Source organism: Monopterus albus, unplaced genomic scaffold, assembly GCF_001952655.1.
Source record: "Monopterus albus unplaced genomic scaffold, M_albus_1.0 scaffold96.1, whole genome shotgun sequence".
NCBI classification, from domain to species: domain Eukaryota; kingdom Metazoa; phylum Chordata; class Actinopteri; order Synbranchiformes; family Synbranchidae; genus Monopterus; species Monopterus albus.
Window position 1 is genome coordinate 3,862,324 of NW_018127976.1, and position 20,367 is coordinate 3,882,690.

General features: G+C 44.0%; 1 protein-coding gene across 1 annotated transcript; it reads left to right on the forward strand.

Annotated features, from left to right (window-relative positions):
- Positions 1-1,328: 1,328 nt before the first annotated feature.
- On the forward strand, positions 1,329-17,601 carry LOC109965140 (NACHT, LRR and PYD domains-containing protein 12-like). The gene is made up of 8 exons (XM_020608933.1): positions 1,329-1,447; positions 4,987-5,117; positions 5,271-7,059; positions 9,738-9,914; positions 10,182-10,355; positions 10,838-11,011; positions 15,772-15,948; positions 17,111-17,601. The coding sequence occupies exons 1-8, from the start codon at positions 1,329-1,331 to the stop codon at positions 17,160-17,162; spliced, it is 2,793 nt and encodes a 930-aa protein (XP_020464589.1). The 3' UTR covers positions 17,163-17,601.
- The last annotated feature ends 2,766 nt before the right edge of the window (positions 17,602-20,367 follow it).

Here is a 20,367-nt window from a genome sequence, read left to right on the forward strand (position 1 = left end):
CTATACAAAATTTATCCACACACAATTTTAGTGTGTTTACAGTAAGGCTGACTGAATTACTGTATTTCTACATTTTTGGATATCAAAGATGGTTTTCATATTGTATACAGTTCAATGAGAAGTAATGTCATTTTTGTAATGTGATTACTTTTTCACATTTTGACAGTCTGTGCACTATGACTATATGTTCCTGTTGGATAGAAAACTAGTGCTAATGTTTTGATTAAACGACTCAATTATGAGTCAGGTTTGCTGTGTTTTGATAAAGTTAGTATATGTAGAAAATGGTATTTTGCATTGTGAAATGTAAAGTTTGTATTTATTTAACAAAAAGTGGTTTTTGTCCGAAAATGAACCATTTGGCCAGGTGTGTGATGTAACTGTGTTGCTGTGTTAAGAGTTTAGAAGAAGTATTTTAAGTATTGGTTAATGCTTCTTAGCAACAGCAAAAAAACTGTAATAAAAATGGACTAGACAAAGTTATGAGGACAGCCACTTCACACAGTGTGTAGTGTCAGAGCTGTCACACCAGGCTGGTCTAGATTATTCTTTGAATGGTGGCTGTTTGCTAAAATGTTGGTGTAAAGAAGGAAAGTGTTAGGGGAGAAGGATTCAGTCTTGGGGGGATCCTGTGATGAGGGTCACAGGGGGAGATGGACCCAGTGTCACCTGTCCATAGATGGAGCTGCAGGAGCTGATACTCAACTGACTTCTTGTTCCCTGTATGTCTGTGAAAGAAAACAGCTGGAAACACATTTATTTACAGGATTTAACTGGACAATATTTGACCAGTAGTTAGTTTAATTCAAACTCTTCAAGCCAAGATGGATGCTCATAAACATGTCATGTGAACACCACAAACACACACACGCTGTGTTTTCATTCTTTGTGGGGACTTTACATTGACTTACATTCATTTCCTGTAGACTTATACTAACCTTAACCATAACCACTATTTGCCTAACATCTAACACTTAACCTCACCCTAACCATGTTGCCACCCTAAAATTCAGTGATTTCTTTGTGGGGACCAGAAGTTAGTCCCCACAAGGTTGGCTGAGTCCCCACAGTGAGTGTGTTAACAGGTTTCAGTCATCATGATCTACATACACACAGGTGGAGGCAGACTCATGTGACTTTGTATAAATGAAGTGGGGGCAGAACCTACTCAGTGAGTTTCCTGCTTTTATTACACTGTGCAAATATGTTTTACTTCCTGTTCTTTCAGGCTGGTGTGCGACTCTTGAACAGACGTGTTTATTGTGACTCTTGTGTTCAAAGCTCCCAGTTGAAGTTACTGGTTTAATTCAGACTGACTCCAGTCCAGAATGGAGGAAGATGAGAACAGACCAGAGTCTCCAGTATCCAGTCATCTGTCTATGAAGAGTGACTGGTCCAAAGATTATCCTCCAGCCTTCGGTCCTGGACCTGGACCCTCAGACACAAGGTAAGAGACCTGCTACAAACCTGTGAACCCCCACGCTGTTGCCTCTAACAGGATTTATTGTATTGATGTTAACAGCTGCTGTTGGCAGAAAATAAACCTTCCCTGGTTCTTCTAGCCTTGTCTGTGAACTTTACACACACATGTTTACTGTATTTTACATACTGTATGTTACTGCAGCTGATAAACATGAATAGTTTAAAAGTTGATCAGTAACTAAAGGGCCACAGTGGAGTCAGAAATTGCCAGATAACAAAGGAGGAGTGTTTCAGTGAACGATGATAAGATGAAGAGTTTCACAATGCACAGTTGAACTTTAGACTCTTTGTGAGCAGCAGCATTTGAACTGTGAACTAATGAGTCAGCAAACCCAGGGTTCATCAGTCAAGTTGTTCAGTCCAGTAAATAGAACCAGTTCATGCTGAAGGCTGTGTCTGATTTGTTTAGGGAGTTTTCTTATTTCCAACAAATCCAATGTGCAGAGTCGAACCAACACTGAGTGTCTCCCACTAAAAACTACAATGTGTGGATTATATCTCTGACTCCACTGAGCCATAGAGCTCCACTGTTAATGACTGACACCACAGTGATAATGTTGCTTTATCCTTCAGTGTAATGTTTGGTGTTAAATGGGGATGTCACTTGTTTGAAGGCCTTGATTTGCTAATCCCTGGAATTAGGAGCATATTATAGTTTAACCTTGCACACTAAGATGGCATATTTGAAACCTATTAAAGCTCCAAACACTGCTGTTAACACATCTCATCTAAAACAATCACTATTGTAAGGGTACTATCATAAAAATTGCCACCACACTATATTATTCTGAATACAAAATATCTTTAACCCTTGATTAAACACTGATTACTGATGAACCAGATATTTACTTTACTTTTTGCATGAAGCTGTTGTATTTTAATCTCTTTCTTTTCAGTAAACTCGGTGGTTCCTGTCTTTTCTTTTTTTCCTCTTCTTACAGACACTCAGACATCTCTGCCTGCACTTCTTTTGTAGGAATGTCTGATGACTTCATGTTTTTCCACACACCAACTTACCCTTTTTTAAATGGCAGCTGTACACACATGCAGTGCATCACACTGGTAAAATCACATATAAAATCATACATTAGGCTCATACTGCTGTCTATAGCTATCACTGCTTTCCAGTTCTCTGATCTTTTCAAAACACTGCACAGTGACTGTTATCAGAGAACAAATCAGTGACTGGTGGGATATGAATAAAACCATGTTTGTGTTTCGGTACCACAGACAAAGACCAGCGCCTCCAGTATCCAGTCATCTGTCTATGAAGAGTGGCTGGTCCATAGATTATCCTCCAGCCTTCAGTCTTGAATGTGGACCCCCAGACATAAAGTAAGAGACAGTTTCTGTTGTGAACTGACCTGAAGATGATTCTCTGAACAGGAACACAAACATGAGTCTGGCTTTTTTAGCCACAAACTGCTGATGGTGTTTCTGTAGAAACAACCTGAGAACCTTCTGGTCACAGTTCACATGTCAGGAAAATCTCTTTGCCCTGATGCTGACATCGCTGTAAAGATGTTCATCTGTCCCTCATCTGAAAGCCGGGGAACATTAGTAAGGTGACCTTTGAGTTTGGACTCTCTCCACAACATCTTGTTCCTACAGGTGAACAACAACCATCTGTGGGCAGTGCTCATGTAAAAGTCACCTGGGGACAAAACAGGTCAGAACATGGTCAGATGGAGATTCAGTGTGATCAATCAACACACTCAGCCCAGTGTGTGTAATCAGGTGCTGAGTCCTCGACAACAACCTTCATGATGAGAAGTAGCACAGCACTCCACTGAAATGATTGATTCATACAGTGCATGAGGGTTTGGGGCAGTGGCTTCCCTTTAGTCTGCAGATCTGCGGCAGTGTTGCAGCCCAGCACAGTTGAACTATAGAACATGATCCAGCACAACAATGGAGCCAGTGAGGGAACTCATAGATCACATGACCTTCATACCAAGACAGAACACACACGGTGTTTTGATATAGAAATGTGTAAATGTTGTTGTCCTGTGTGATTAAACTAGTAAATGGTAAATGGACTGTATTTATATAGCGCATTTTTCACAGTGTGTTGCACTGGCCAAAGCGCTTTACAGGAGATCATACACCATTCACCCATTCACACACCGATGACGACAAGGCTGCCACACAACGGCGCTAGTCAAGCCACCGGGAGCAATTCGGGGTTCAGTGTCTTGCTCAGGGACACTTGGGCATGCGGGGAGACCGGGAGTCGAACCACGACGACTTGCCCTACCTCATGAGCCACAGCCACAGTGTCTTATCCTAGGGTTAGTGTGACAACCCCTGGGATGGAACCCCTGGGATGTAATGCACTGTACGCTGGAGTTGGTCAATCGGGGCTTGCCCGCCTCCAGAGGGTCCAGAACGCTGCCGCTCGGCTATTGGTTGGGGGGCGTAAGAAGGACCACATAACGCCCGTACTGGCATCTCTCCACTGGCTTCCGGTGCGTTTTAGGGTTCGTTTTAAGATTCTTTTATTTGTTTATAAATCTTTAAATGGGCTGGCACCTTCTTATCTTGTGGAACTTTTGCATCCGTATACTCCATCGCGGTGCCTCAGATCAGCAGATCAGCTTCTTCTGGAGGCACCAAGGGCCAGGCGGAAAACTAGGGGGGACAGAGCCTTTGCTGTGATAGGTCCAAACCTATGGAATGCCTTGCCGCTTTATATTAGGCAGGCCCCCTCACTGCCCACTTTTAAGTCTTATTTGAAGACCTATTTTTATTCACTGGCGTTTGATCAGGAATGACACTCTGTCCGTGGTGTTAGTGTTTATAGTATTGTTTATAGCTTTTTATGTGTTGTTTTTATATTTGTATGATATGTTAAGTGCTTTGGTCAGCTGTGCTGTGGTAAAGCGCTATATAAATAAAGTTGAGTTGAGTTGAGTTGATTGTAAACACATGTAGATTTAGAGCAGTTCTCTGTCTGAGAGTCTGTGTTTGGCACTGAGGCCTTCAATTGATGGTCGACATTAGAGAGTGACGTAGAATAGAGAGGAAATGAGGCACAAACCTGAGATACCTCTGTTACATGTTGTGTGTCTGAAACTGGTCCACCACAGTCTGTAGACCACGTCTGACCTCAGCTCACACCTGACTGACCTGAGCTAAGCTGCCCACTGTGAAACAGTAAAGGACAGCATCAGCTCACTTTAATGGAAGGCTTTTATTGTGAAGGAGCTTCCGGAAGTGTTGAGTTTGTATCATAAATAAATTCCAGGCAGGCCAGTAAATGTTTAATAAGACAGTCAAGAGGAAAAGCAGCTCATTAGTTTGTAAGAGCAGGAGAGTGTCAAACAAATAAAAAGTCATTTCCATTACAGACTGAACTCTGAGTCCAAACAGAAACGTAGCACCACTCTCACTGTTCTCTGTGACCATCACAGCTTCTAGACTATGTTGGATACATAATAAGGATAAGGATAATCATCTGGAGATTTTTCAGCCACAGTCATTTTTAAAGACATGTTTACACAGAAAGAAGAAGAAAAGTGGTGTTGGTGAAGAGGAGCAGCTGTGGAGGATGAACCAGACTGGTTCCAGGTGTGGAGATGAATCCAGAACCAGACCTGGACTGCAGACAGCCAGTCAGACCAGCATGGTACAAAGTAAGACTGTACATACAACAACCTGCTGATGTCCTCACTGACAACTGGACTGGTTTTGTTCTATCACACAGCATTTAACATGATTAGAAACAACACAGAGCTTTTGTCTTGACAGATTCTTTCTTTAGTCTCACACTGTTTCTTGTTTTTCAGCTGGTGGTGGGCTGCAGGAGGTGTTGGATGAACATAAGATCAGTCTGAGGAGGAGATGTGAATGTGTGACTGAAGGAACTGATAGAACAGGAAGTGAAATCCCCCTCAACAGGATCTACACTGAGCTCTACATCACAGAGGGACACAGTGAAGATGTCAATACCCAACATGAGGTGAGGCAATTTGAGACCACTTCCAAGAAGACCCTCCAGGACACTCCAATCAAGTGCCACGAGATCTTTAAAGCCTTCCCCGACCAACAGAGACACATCAGAGTGGTTCTGACGAGTGGTGACGCCGGCATTGGAAAAACCTTCTCAGTGCAGAAGTTTACTCTGGACTGGGCAGAGGGTTTGGAAAACCAAGATATCAGGCTGCTGGTTCTGCTCTCGTTCAGGGAGCTGAACCTGCTCAGACATGAGCAGCACAGTCTTTTCACACTGCTCCATGTTTTCCATCCAACCTTACAGAAGGTCACAGCAGAGGAGCTGGCTCTCTGTAAAGCTCTCTTCATCTTTGATGGCCTGGATGAAAGCAGACTTTCATTGGATTTCAGCAACAGTGAGGTTGTGTCCGACGTCACTCAGAAGTCCTCAGTCAGCGTGCTGGTGACAAACCTCATCCAGGGGAACCTGCTGTCCTCGGCTCTCGTCTGGATCACTTCCCGACCTGCAGCAGCCAATCAGATCCCTCCGACATGCGTCGACAGGGTGACAGAAGTACGAGGCTTCACTGACGCCCAGAAGGACGAGTACTTCAGGAGGAGGTCCGGTAATGAAGAGCTGTCCAGCAGGATCTTCTCACACATCAAGGCCTCCAGGAGCCTCCACATCATGTGTCAAGTCCCGGTCTTCTGCTGGATCACTGCTACAGTTCTGGAGCACATGTTGACTACAGAGCAGAGAGGAGAGCTGCCCAAGACTCTGACTGAACTGTATTCACACTTCCTGCTGGTTCAGACCAAGAGGAAGAAGCACAAGTACAGTGAGGTACATGGGACAAGCCTACAGGAGCTGATGGAGGCCAACAGGGACGTTCTTCTGAAGCTGGGGAGGCTGGCGTTTGAACATCTGGAGACAGGAGACATCATGTTCTACCAAGAAGACCTGGAGCAGTGTGGTTTAAATGTCTCAGAGGCCTCAGTGTACTCAGGACTTTGTACAGAGATCTTCAAAAGAGAGCGGACGATCTTCCAGAAATCAGTCTACTGCTTTGTTCATCTGAGTGTTCAGGAGTTTCTGGCTGCAGTCTTCATGGCCCACTGTTGTACCAACAGGAACATAGAGGTACTGGAGACATTTCTGGGGAAAGACTACAAGGTCTCATCTCTGAATGATGTCCTGAAGAGAGCCATGGACAAATCCCTTGAAAGTAAAACTGGCCATCTTGACCTGTTTGTCCGATTCCTTCATGGTTTCTTAATGAAGTCCAACCAGAGACTCTTAGGAGGCCTGCTGGGTCAGACAGAGAACAGTCCAGAAACCATCCAGAGAGCCACTGACAACCTGAAAGAGATGAATATGTACAGCATCTCTCCTGATAGAAGCATCAACATCTTTCAATGTCTGATGGAGCTGAATGACCACTCAGTCCATCAGCAGATCCAAGAGTTCCTTAAGTCAGAGACCAGGTCAAAGAAGGAACTCTCTGAGATCCAGTGCTCAGCTCTGGCCTACATGCTGCAGATGTCAGAGGAGGTTCTGGATGAGTTGGACCTGAAGAAGTACAACACATCAGAAGAGGGACAACGAAGACTGATCCCTGCTGTGAGGAACTGCAGAAGGTTTCGGTAAGTGTCAGGTCCATTTGGCACGACCTGCCTCTTTCTTTCTTTTCCTCTCCTGCTCTCCCTTTTTGCGGGATCAATGCCTCAGCTGTGTCGCATTGGGTAATTAGTGACTTGGGGGTCGGTGCGCACACCTGAGGCGTATTCCGGTGATTTGTTGGCTTCCTTATTTATACCTCTGGCAGACGCCCTATCGTTGCCGGAGCATTGCGACATGTAATGGACAATACTTACCCTATGTAAGTGACAAATGTTGTGTTTGACCCGCATATTTTTAGACGTGTGTAAGATGCTACGCTGACAGTCTCTGTGCGTTTTGGCTTGACCTTATCACGCTAATTATGCGGTTAGCAACACAGAAATACGTGCTTTGTCTTCCACACTGACAGCCTCTGTGCTGTGGATTGCATTGTTTACGTTGGTTCTTTTTGTTCACCTGTCCGTTCTCATCCTCCTGCTATCCTAGTTCCTGTCGTTAGTTTGTGTGTTTACCGTCCTGGTCTCCTTAGTCATCACTGCCCTTCCCTTGTATGTATTGTAGCGTCCCGCAGGACACAAGGAAGACAACCTTGAGTGCCGACTCAAAATTCCTGCCCTGATCACTATGAACCACTTCAGCTGCTCCAAACCTGGAAAACATTCCATCCACCAATGCATCCACGACTGTCTCTGCCTCCTGGTCTGGTATGGCGTATGCCTCCGGCCATTTTGTAAAATAGTCCATGGCAGCCAGGACATAGCGGTTACCTTTATCTGTGCGTGGAAAGGGACCCATAATGTCCACGGCCACTCTCTCCATCGGGGCCCCCACCGCCACCTGTCACTGCGGAGCTCCACCTCTCGGGACTCACGCTTTTCACAATATCGACAGCCGTCATGTGCACAAGGACGCCGGGACATAGCATCAGCGTTGGCATGGCGAGCTCCCGCCCTATACTCCACGCTGAAGACATATGGTGCCAGCTCCTCCAGCCTGGCTCCTCACCCGTCGCGCTGCCATCTAGTCAGGTGTTTATCAAGGCCCGATAAGCCGGAGGCTAAGGCTAATGGCAGGCGTAACTCCGGCGTTTCACTTCTGACACCAAATGTAGCGTCCCGCAGGACACAAGGAAGACAACCTTGAGTGCCGACGAATAGTCGCTTTTTATTAACTCCACACAACCGGTTACTATTGGCCGTAACCACGCCAAAACAACAGCCCAACAACAATAAGAAAGAAAAACAGCCTGCTAACACCCTCTGTAGCTCAAATCCCCCACACTTCACTCCCTCCCGCTCTCACACCTCTTAACCCCTGAAGCTCCACACCCATCAAGGAACCATAACAATTTAGAACATCATAACATGCCAAGTGAAGGATCACTACAGTATTATGGACCCTGTTATGTTGTCATGTTGTTTTTATTCCATTAAACCACCTTTTTGTACTAGCACCTGGGTCAGCCATCTTGAGTCCAACCCCAGTTCTCCCTCACCCTCCTGGTGAGGGGGACTAAACCATAACAGTAAGTCCAGATGTGACCATCAACATTATAAAGCAACACAAAGCTGAAGCATCATTATCAGAGTAAAAACACACACTTTATACACATACACAATATAGAACACAAACACTTTAAATGTTTTATTAAACTAGTATTGAAGCAATTGAAACAATTTTAATCATGTTATGCTACTAATATCTTTGTCTTCAGAATTTTGATGAGTCCAAAATGTTTGTGTTTCCAGCTGTAAAGTCAGTGAACACAAGGATCTTCTGTCTTTCTCTGGTTGATGGAAGTTTTACATAAATCCAGCAGAAAAACTTGAAAAATATGGACAGTCAACATGTTTTCTCAGTTGATGGCATTCTTGTTAGAGTGGACACAGTGTCTGCTCTGTGTTTCTTTCATCTGGCTGTTTATTCATCTTTTATATACAGACTCCCGTTCCCTCTAATGTCCGGGACCTGGTGGAACTAACAGCAGCTGCATCTGAGCACAGTTTTCATGCATATATTGCCGTTACCATGTATTTATTATCAGCACTTGCTGTTTCACAGTAAGAACTGTTCTGTCCATTGTCATATTTTCTCCAACTTCTATAATCACTGCTGGAGCTGAAGAGGGTGTATGTGCATGTTCTGACAGCTGAGATCTGTTAGAAACATCCAGCAAACATTAGTTGTATGTTGGGGGCGTCTTCCCTCTGGTACAAGGAATCAAACTAAACACCCCCTCTCCATTCTCATTTAAGTATGGCTTCGACTTGTGTTGTTCTAACAGTGAACATCTGTTCGTGTGTGTTGCTGTGTTAGACATGAATCTTATGTAGAAGCAGAAGCAATGCTGCTGTCTTTGCATCTCTCTGGCAGCATTTGAATGGACTGCTCTGTAAACAGTGGGATGTTCCAGAGCTGCTTGGCTCATGGTCCCTGATAAAGAGCCTTGTTTCAAGCTGCTCCTCATGTTCCCCCTTTTCCATCTGCTCAGCCTCATGTAAGACATGAGAGACTGTAGCCCTGTGTTTCCTGTCTGCATTTCCCAGCAGCAACAGTCGAGCTGAGATCTGTCAGAAACCTCCAGCACCTGAGCTACAGCTGCTCATGTCAATCTGCTTTAGAATCAAAACAAATAAATATTGTTTTTATTCCAGTTCTCAGGTTTGATAAAATTTTAAATTTGATGTTTTTGTCATCACAGGCTTTATAACTGTCGACTCTCAGAAACTCACTGTGAAATTGTGGCCTCAGCTCTGAAGTCCAACCCCTCCCATCTGAGGGAACTGGAACTTAGCTACAACAACGACCTGCAGGATTCAGGAGTGAAGCAGCTGTGTGCTGGACTGGAGAGTCCACACTGTCGACTGGAGATTCTTAGGTCAGTCCATATGTTTTTGCCCTTGTTCATTTTAAAATCAACAAAAGATTTAAATGTCCCTCAGTTCAGTTGTTTTGCTCAGTCATCAAACTGGATTGACATTTATAGCAAAACTGTCAATTTATCCTACAATATGCTTTGACATTAAGTCACAATATATAATGTTGTAGCAAACACACATTAACAGTGAGTCTAAACCAATTTTAGAGAAAACTCATTGATTAGGACATATCTGATTGGTTTATCAGTGATGTATTCTTTATTCAGATTGAGGGACTGCAGTTTGTCAGAGACCAGCTGTGCTTCTCTGGCCTCAGCTCTGAAATCTAACCCCTCCCATCTGAGAGAACTGGATCTGAGTGATGACAAGCTGCAGGACTCAGGAGTGAAGCTGCTGTGTGCTGGACTGGAGAGTCCACACTGTCAACTGGAGACTCTGAGGTCAGATACCATGTTTTAGTTCTGTGCTGAGATGAATATGATGTGAAAGTTGTGTTGACACTAAACTGCAGGCTTAGGGCTGATATTATACTGATCCACACTGAGGAGCTTCAATTCACATGTTGTTTCTTTTTACAGTGTCTTAGTCCATTGACTGTTTACTTTCTCTGAAATACGTTTAAAACAATAACAACCTACTGTGTAATCTATCAGACAATAACAAAGGCATAATTAGTCTGGTGAAAATACTTTTAAAATGCTCTTTAATGTTTCTACTTTATTGAAGTGGCAGAATGTTGTCATTCATATTAATGAGAGCTCTTTGTCACTTTTTATATCTGACTGTTTTTAACCTGCATCCTGTTGGGTTCATCTGTTTGGAGTTTTCAGTTTCAAAACTTCTACTTTCTGAACATATAATGAACACTGGTTTTAAGCAGGAACTTTGTATCCTACCTTCACCTGGCTTCTTCTTTGCTCAGATTGTGGCGCTGCAAGTTGTCAGAAACCAGCTGTGCATCCCTGGCCTTGGCTTTGAATTGTAACCCCTCCCATCTGAGAGAACTGGACCTGAGATGCAACAATGTGCGGGATTTAGGGTTGAAGCTGATCTGTGATTTTCTGCAGAGTCCACACTGTAGACTGGAGACTCTGAGGTCAGTTCACTGACTGTTACTGTTGTAGACCTGGTAACCTAAATTACATCTGAACCTAATTTAAATGTTCTAGTGGAAATAACTACACTTATGAAAATGAATATTGATATTTAATATTCAAATACCTCATTAGAGTATGGCACCAGATAGTTATAGTTCCATCAAACTATTAAACAATTACAGTAATTATATCAGTCTAAGCGTGAAAGTAATGAATCCTACCAGTTCAGTGAACCCACTTGCTGAAACAAAAGACCCAAAGATGATATAATGAAGCCAGTTCTAAGTTTATTTATCTAAGCTGGGAAAATGATCCGGAGGAAAGAGATGATTCAAATGGTACAGCTGTGAATGCTTTGGATGACTGACTGAACAGTTTCTTGTTAGCAATGGTGGAAGAAGGGGATTCTGGTCAAAAATAGAGCTAGATTCTAGATCTAAATTCTGGGGTTTAGTCACGACTATGCAGAGGAAAAATAGCTGTCGATTGCTACAGGTTATAGACTTTAAATTTGGTAACTAATAGCTATTAACTACAGTTTTCATGAGGCATCCGTTAGCCAGGGTGCACTTATCTGTTAGCAGGAGTTTAGCTTTGGAGGTTACATGTGGCCTGGAGGAGAGAAGCTCTGGTTTGGAGGTTCTTTGGGTCAGAGTTGAGCCGGATTTGGATTTCCAAAATGGTAATCTGTCAGGTTTGGCGAGTAACGCTGCCAAAAGTGTCAATGGTGGACTCAATTATAATGCCAGATGTGATATAGTAGATAACTGTCTCTTTACTGATCACAGTAGCAGTATACAATACAAAAGTCCAGAAAACACACTCGAGTCAATAATACCAGTCCAGGGTCAATGCCAGCAACTAACACAGCCAAGAAAATCCTCACAAGCATGATCAAAAGGGGAAGTCCAAGGGTCAATGCACAGAAAATGATCAGGATCAGGAGAGTAAGACGGGTGGTCAAAAGCAATCTGGGGTCAGAACAGGAATATCAGGTACGAAGAATAACAGTGGAAAATCTGAACGGGAGTCTAGAAGAATCCAGGAGCTTCCTGGTGGGAGGAAACTGCCTATAAAGGGGTAAAAACAGGTGCAAACAATAAACACTGGTTAGGGTAAAGAGTTCGTAGCTGAGGTGAGACTGCAACAGGAAGTGGTGCCAAAATAAAATCATAAGACCAGAAGCAGGCGGGACTAAATCATGACAGTAATCAAGCTGAGGACTCAGGACACATCTGTCATTGTCAGATTTGGATAGGCTCACTCTTGGAAGAAGCTGCTTCCCAGATGGCCAGTTTTCTTCACAGTGCTGGCTTCACCAGGGTTCTTCTATTGATGGCTGTTCAGAGATGTATCACCAAAAAAACGTATTGAATTTAAACTGATTGTAGCAGGATCATTTTGGTAGTGTCTCTGGAGTTTTATCAAAGGATTCAGTGAAAATAAAACTTTGCTACACAAAGTTTCTTTGGTTCTCAACTTTCTCTAGACTTAGTGAAGAATCAGAATCTGCTTTACTGGCCAGGTGTGTTGGACACACGAGGAATTTGACTCTGGTACATCAGCTCTCAATGTGTATGTACATATCCCCATGCAAGGGGCAAGTAAACAATAAACCAGCATAAGGCTGTGTAATATAACAAAATAAGCTGTATTAACAAGCAACAAACAGTGCAGACAGACATAGGAATGCTCACTGAAATGAAATAAAAAGGGGAATAAAAGTAGAGTACTTAGAGATAGAGACCTGTATGATTTGCACAATGTATATTTACAGGTATTGCACTGAGGATTATTGTCCAGTCATATTGTCATGGGTCAAGTATCAGAGCAATGGCCCGGGTGAAGAAACTGTCCTTATGCCTGGTTGTCTTGGTGCACAGTGACCTGTAATGCTGTCCAGAGGAGAGGAATTCGAATAGATTGTGTCCCAGGTGTGAGGGGTCTGTAGTGATCCTCTCTGCCCTCCTTTTGACCTGTGAGGTGTACAGGTCCTCCATGGAGGGCAGGCTTGCACCAATGACCTTTTCTGCAGTCTTGTCTGTTCACTGAAGTCTGTACTTGTCCTGTTTGGTTGCTGAGCCAAACCAGACAGTGATGGAGGTGCAGAGAACAGACTCAATGATTCCTCTGTAGAACTGTATCAGCAGCTCCTGGGGCAGGTCAAACTTCCCGAGCTGGCGCAGGAAGTACAACCTCTGCTGTGCCTTCTTGATGATGATCCTGATGTTGGATGTCCACTTCGGGTCCTGGGAGATAGTGGAGCCCAGGAACTTGTATGATTTTACTGCTGATACAGTGCTGGCAAGTATGGTGAGTGGGGGTAAGGTGGGGGGGTTCTTCCTGAAGTCCACTGTCATCTCCACTGTTTGGAGCGTGTTCAGCTCCAGGTTGTTGTGGCTACACCACAGGACCAGCTGCTCAACCTCCCATCTGTAGGCTGACTCGTCACCATTTCGAATGAGACCAATAGTGTAGAGGCAATAGTGCAGTGTCTTTGGGCAAAACACTGAACCCCCCCCCGTTGCCCCTGATAGTTAGAGCATCGGTTGAGTTGGCGCCGCAGATGGCTGCCCTCGGTTCTGTACCGGAAACAAATTCCTTGTGTGTAACATACTTGGCTAATAAAGGTGATTGTCCTTGTCCTTATGCTTGTCCGGGTGCTGGATGTGGTTTTCCCCAACCTCACCTGCTACTTCCTGTCTGTCAGAAAGCTAGTAATCCACTGACAGGTGGGGGCAAGCACAGTGAGCTGGGTCAGTTTGGAGCGGAGGATGTCTGGGATGATGGTGTTGAACGCTGAGCTGAAGTCCATAAAGAGGGCCCATGCATAGGTCCCTGGGGAGTGGAGGTGTTGCAGGATGTAATGCAGTGTCATGTTCACTGTATCGTCCACTGACCTATTTGCCCGGTAGGCGAACTGCAGGAGGTCTAGCAGGGGGTCTACAGGTGGGCCAACAATTTCTCAAAGGACTTCATAACTACAGATGTCAGGGCGACAGGTCTGTAGTTATTCAATCCACTGATGGAGGTTTTCTTGGGGACTGAGATAATGGTGGAGCATTTGAAGCAGGAGGGGACTTCACACAGCTCCAGTGACCTGTTGAAGATGAGTGCGAAGATGGTGCTCTGATCTCCCTTGTCAGTGTGTTCCTTGCCTGGCTGTACAGAGTCCTGTCCCCACTTCTGTGAGCCTCCTCTTTGGCACGACAAAGCTGTTTGAGTCTTGCTGTGAACCAGGGCTTGTTGCTGTTGTATGTGCAGAAGGACTTTTTTGGCAGACGGCCTCGATTGAGCAAGTCATGCACCATAGGTGTTCTCTGTAAATCTCAGCTAGCTATGAATAGGCAGGGATGTGTAGGATCCCGTTCTTGCTACCATGCTAACTCTGAGAGACGAGGCAGTCCAAGTAACTTCAAAACAGTGCTGATTTATTCAAAGGATTACAGGTAAAATTAACATTACACGCTCAAGTGTCTTGCACATCCAACATGCACGCAGGCAGATGTAAGATGAAAGACCCTGAGCCCACCAGGCCTATACATTATATCACCTCGGTTGGGCTAGCCCCATACTACACAGAAACGTCAACCGGGACGTCTTTGTTGCCAGCTTTGCAGCTGGCCCTAGCAGTAGTCAAAACATGAAGCAAATCAATGTGTGAATGTGTATGTCTGTTGGTTAAGTGGTGTACAGTTATACACATCGTAATAATAATATTGAACACCCTGTCTGCTGACAGTCATCAACTCTTCTCTCTAGTTATCCTTGACCAGATGTACCCTGTAGAAACTCATAAGCAAGCCTAAGCATTTAACAGTCTAACTAGACACCCTATCTCCACTAAACATTTCTAATACATAAAGTATCTATCCAATATCTATCTGACTAAAAATACCTAACACTGCCCAGATTCCCTGTCTCTGCCTACCTGTCATGTCCTTAGCCAGCACAATCACCCATCATTGCATCCACCTGCCACTCATTATCTCCCAGTTCAGTCCCCTACATATACGCTCTTTTTCTGTTTGCTCCCCATTAGTTTATTGTCTACACTCATCTTCTCTCTGATCTGCTACCCAATGTTCCAGCTCTCTGCTTCCAATTCTGAATTCTCTAGCTCTCTATTCCCCAGCTCCAGCTCTCATTTCCAACTCTTCATTCTCCAGCTCTCCATTCCTCGACTCTGCACTCCCTAGCAGCCTCCTAGAAGCCTGCCTGTCCCATCCAGTTCCCGCTCTGCCTCTGTTCCCCTCTCTCCTCCACCCAGTAACCTGTTCCTTTCTATATTTCATAAACTCCTTTTTTGTTCCACTCCCGTGTGTGTCTGCATGTTGGGTCCACCCGTACCTGCCCTACATAACAGGTGCAGTTGTTGAGGGACAAGTCAAAGATCCTACAATTTTTTACTGGCAGCTACTAAATTGACTAACATGAACATTAAGGAAGAAACTGAATTGAATTGATGACCAGTAGTTCCAAGCTGAACATGAGCTAAGCAGCAGCAGATGTGACATATTGATCACTCACTGATATTGATTGTTGTGACCCAGTGAAATAACAGCTGGAACTTTCTGAGTTTTACACCTGGTTCTTCACAAACCTGATAACAGAACTCCTGATTCACAGCTATGATCAGAAATGGTAGAATAACAGAAGGACAAAGTCACTCTGCTCATTTTAATGAAAAGCACATTGATTAGGACATATCTGACTGGATTATCAATTACTTCATCTATATGGTTTATTCTTTATCCAGACTGAGTTGCTGTGGTTTGCCAGAGACCAACTGTGCTTCTCTGGCCTCAGCTCTGAAGTCCAACCCCTCCCATCTGAGAGAACTAGACCTGAGCTGGAACAACAGCCTGCAGGTTTCAGATATGAAGCTCCTGTGTGATTTAGTGGAGAGTCCAGACTGTCGACTGGAGACTTTGAGGTCAGTAGATGGTTACATTCGGTCCATGCTGCCTCAGCAGTATTGTACTAAACCCAGCCAGTATCAAAGCAAAGAGCCAGTGTTTCCTGTAAACCTCCAACCTTCTCAGTGGCTGATTCCCTCAGTGAAAACAACCAAACTATGAAATAACACACATGTATTGATGTAGAACGAAAGCAAAGTGCTGAGACAGTCTGATATGTGAGGGGAGTTCTTCTTCCCAGCTGAGATGGAGGTTTGACCAGACCAGACAAGGGCTAGGATTCTCTTTTCAGACACTTTAATACAAGTTTGGATCCACTGGTCCAGATTCAGGAGGAGACATGGACACTGGACAGACTCTACTGTCCTTCTCTCATGTTTCCATCCAGCCTACAAACTAGTTGTGTGAGCAGAACACACCCCACTCTGAGCACATGTCCACACAGAGACAACAGGTAGAAGCCTCTGGTCTCTGGAACCTTGGCCCCGTCATTTCTCCATGGCCAATACATCTGGAAGAGCTAAGAGCTGTTGTCTGGCTGACCTAGGATTCACATGCTCTCACATGCACACACTTAGAAAACAGACAACACGTGTGATATGATGACTTTAAAAGTGTATCACATGCTGATCCAACCCAATAACACCATGTGACCTTTGTGAGACAGTGCAAGTGGACATGCTGAGCTGTGGCAGCAGCTGTGCACACTCCATGAAAGAGGCAACTCGATGCTTCTCCATCAGTCTGAAGAAGTTCCCGCATATGCTGAGCACTTGTCAGCTGCTTGTCCTTCACTCTGCGCCCTGACTCAGCCCAAACCATCTCCGCTGGGTGGAGCTGGCTGCCTGTGGAGCCCAGGTCACCTGATGCAGCCTCCATCAGTCTCCTTGGTCAAACAGCCCTCACAGAGCCTGGACATGTGCTTTGGCTCAGCGGCTTGTTCCGCATGTGGCCAGCAGTATGCACAGCTGGCATCAAGGCAAACAGTGGTACCATGAGCCCTGTTCTGCTGTAACATGGCTTTGCTTCCTAGATTATTCCACATGTGTTGTTTCATGTTGCTGATGTCTTCAGTTGCTGAGACTGATGATCTGGATCATCACTGTCAGGTTTAATTCGACTCAAGACACAAGCTGATTATTTCCACTCACTATCTAACTGCTCTCTTTGTTCCTACAGGTATGGCATGGACAGTGTGATTAAAACTTCCAGAAACAAATCATGTGAGTAGTGAAACAGTGTCTCCTCTTCATCAAACTGTCATCAATAAACTGATCTGGCTGTCACTGAGGGGCCAACCAAAGTCCAGACCCTGGAGACCTGAAGAGTTCACAGACACTTCCCATCCAGTCTGATGGAGCCTGAGAGGATCTGCAAGAAGAACGGGATCAACTGCTCAAATCCAGGTTTGCACAGCTGGTAGAGACTCAGCCAAGAAGACTGGAGCTGCACCTGCTGCCAGAAGGGGTCCTACAGAGTCCTGGATTAAGGCCTGGATAAATTACTTTTGTACATGAGAGATTGCAGCTTTGATTTTTATCATTTGCAACAATGTCACCATGTTTTTGCTTTGCCACTTTGGGTTACTGAGTGTAGACTGATTGGCAACAATAGAAAGGGTCAGAGTTTTCTTTATCAGTTGACAATGAATCTACAAGACAATAAAGTGCAGACAGTTGTTAGATATTAGTAAATCAGTCAGATAATTATTAGACAATGTGTTGAATCAAATGTATTAGTAATGCAATTTAGTAAGATTAAGGTTTGCTCTAGTCTGCTCTGTTTCAAGGTTGACAGATAGAATGTTGATTCTGAAAAGTGCACCTTGACACCAATTGTTTTCTTGTATTCATCCTGTTTTAGAATTATGTTTGAATGAATGTTTTAGTTATGCACCACATGACAACACACACACATTGAAATTCTTCATTTTGTTATGGCCAGCTTCTCCAAGCTTGTGGAGCTCTAGATAAGAGAAGGAGACGCCAGACTGTCTCATCTCGTGATGTTTTGTAATCTTTTTGTGTAAGGGGTTAGCCCAAAAACTTATAAATGTATTAGGCTCTGTTCTTCTGGGAGCACTCTTTTTTCCAGCAGCCTGTCTGCGGATGTCTGGAGGAAGGGGCCACCAGGGTTGTGTTTTGTAACTTTGCTTGTGGTTAAAATAAATCAGCACTAAAATGAAGAAAGACAGACTCTTTCGTTATTCAGATCTGTCCAATAAAAGAACTGGGGTATAACACAGTGAAGGGATCTGAACATGTCCTGAAGCCACTGGAACAGAAATCAACTAGCTGTGACAAGAAATCACAGACAGAGACTTGTGCAAGAGGCCTGCATTCAGCTGAAGAAGGACAAAGACCCCGATCAATCAACTCCTCAATGTCTGCCAAATAACTGAACAAGTCAGATGACAGTCATCCCTCAGACCGTTCGACCTGGGTCCAGTCTAAACGTCCTTGTCCTCTCTGAGTGTGTGGATGGCTGCACAGGTGGCTGTGACTCCATGGACTTTACTCTGCTGCTGGAACCAGTGGTGGAAAGTCACGGAATCCAGTTTCTCCAGTCCTGGTCTCACAGAAAGTTCAGTTTGAGCCACTGCTGCTTGACTCCACTACATTTACAGTATTGTTCAAAATAATAGCAGTACAATGTGACTAACCAGAATAATCCAGGTTTTTAGTATATTTTTTATTGCTACATGGCAAACAAGTTACCAGTAGGTGCAGTAGATTCTCAGAAAGCAAACAAGACCCAGCATTCATGATATGCACGCTCTTAAGGCTGTGCAATTGGGCAATTAGTTGAAAGGGGTGTGTTCAAAAAAATAGCAGTGTCTGCCGTTGACTGTACAAACACAAAACTATGTTGTACAAACGTTTTTGTTTCTAGGATTTAGCAATCCTGTGAATCACTAAACTAATATTTAGTTGTATGACCACAGTTTGTTATAACTGCTTCACATCTGTGTGGCATGGAGTCAACCAACTTGTGGCACCTTTCAGCTGTTATTCCACTCCATGATTCTTTAACAACATTCCACAATTCATTTACATTTCTTGGTTTTGCTTCAGAAACAGCATTTTTGATATCACCCCACAAGTTCTCGATTGGATTAAGGTCCGGGGATTGGGCTGGCCACTCCATAACATTAATTTTGTTGGTTTGGAACCAAGACTTTGCTCGTTTACTAGTGTGTTTGGGGTCATTGTCTTGTTGAAACAACCATTTCAAGGGCATGTCCTCTTCAGCATAAGGCAACATGACCTCTTCAAGTATTTTGACATATGCAAACTGATCCATGATCCCTGGTATGCGATAAATAGGCCCAACACCATAGTAGGAGAAACATGCCCATATCATGATGCTTGCACCACCATGCTTCACTGTCTTCACTGTGTACTGTGGCTTGAATTCAGAGTTTGGGGGTCGTCTCACAAACTGTCTGTGGCCCTTGGACCCAAAAAGAACAATTTTACTCTCATCAGTCCACAAAATGTTCCTCCATTTCTCTTTAGGCCAGTTGATGTGTTCTTTGGCAAATTGTAACCTCTTCTGCACGTGCCTTTTTTTTAACAGAGGGACTTTGCGGGGGATTCTTGAAAATAGATTAGCTTCACACAGACGTCTTCTAACTGTCACAGTACTTACAGGTAACTCCAGACTGTCTTTGATCATCCTGGAGCTGATCATTGGCTGGGCCTTTGCCATTCTGGTTATTCTTCGATCCATTTTGATGGTTGTCTTCCGTTTTCTTCCACGTCTCTCTGGTTTTGCTCTCCATTTTAAGGCATTGGAGATCATTTTAGCTGAACAGCCTATAATTTTTTGCACCTCTTTATAGGTTTTCCCCTCTCCAATCAACTTTTTAATCAAAGTACGCTGTTCTTCTGAACAATGTCTTGAACGACCCATTTTCCTCAGGCTTTCAAATGCATGTTCAACAAGTGCTGGCTTCATCCTTAAATAGGGGCCACCTGATTCACACCTGTTATTTCACAAAATTGATGACCTCACTGATTGAATGCCATACTGCTATTTTTTTGAACACACCCCTTCTGTTTCCCAGTAGTTACTTATAGTGTCCCAGCAGAACAGAAGCCTGAGTCTGTCTGGACACATGTTATGGACAGAGAGTCTGGACCAGTTTTACGTCAGCTTCTGGAGAAACTCCTGGAGCATTAGGTGTCTTGTGAGTGGCAAAAGCACTTAATGAGTGAACTGTCAGATCTCCCCTCATTTATCCTTAATCCTCCTTGTGATCATCATTATCACCTCCATGAACAATTATGAATAAATTCCCTTTGTTTGTTACCTTTGCATATTATTTGTTTATTTATGTTACTCACATATTACTTGCTGTTTATTTGCACATAACCTTTTTGAATGTGCCTTGTCCCTTATGATTTATAAAGTATAATCAGTGCTTCAGTAAC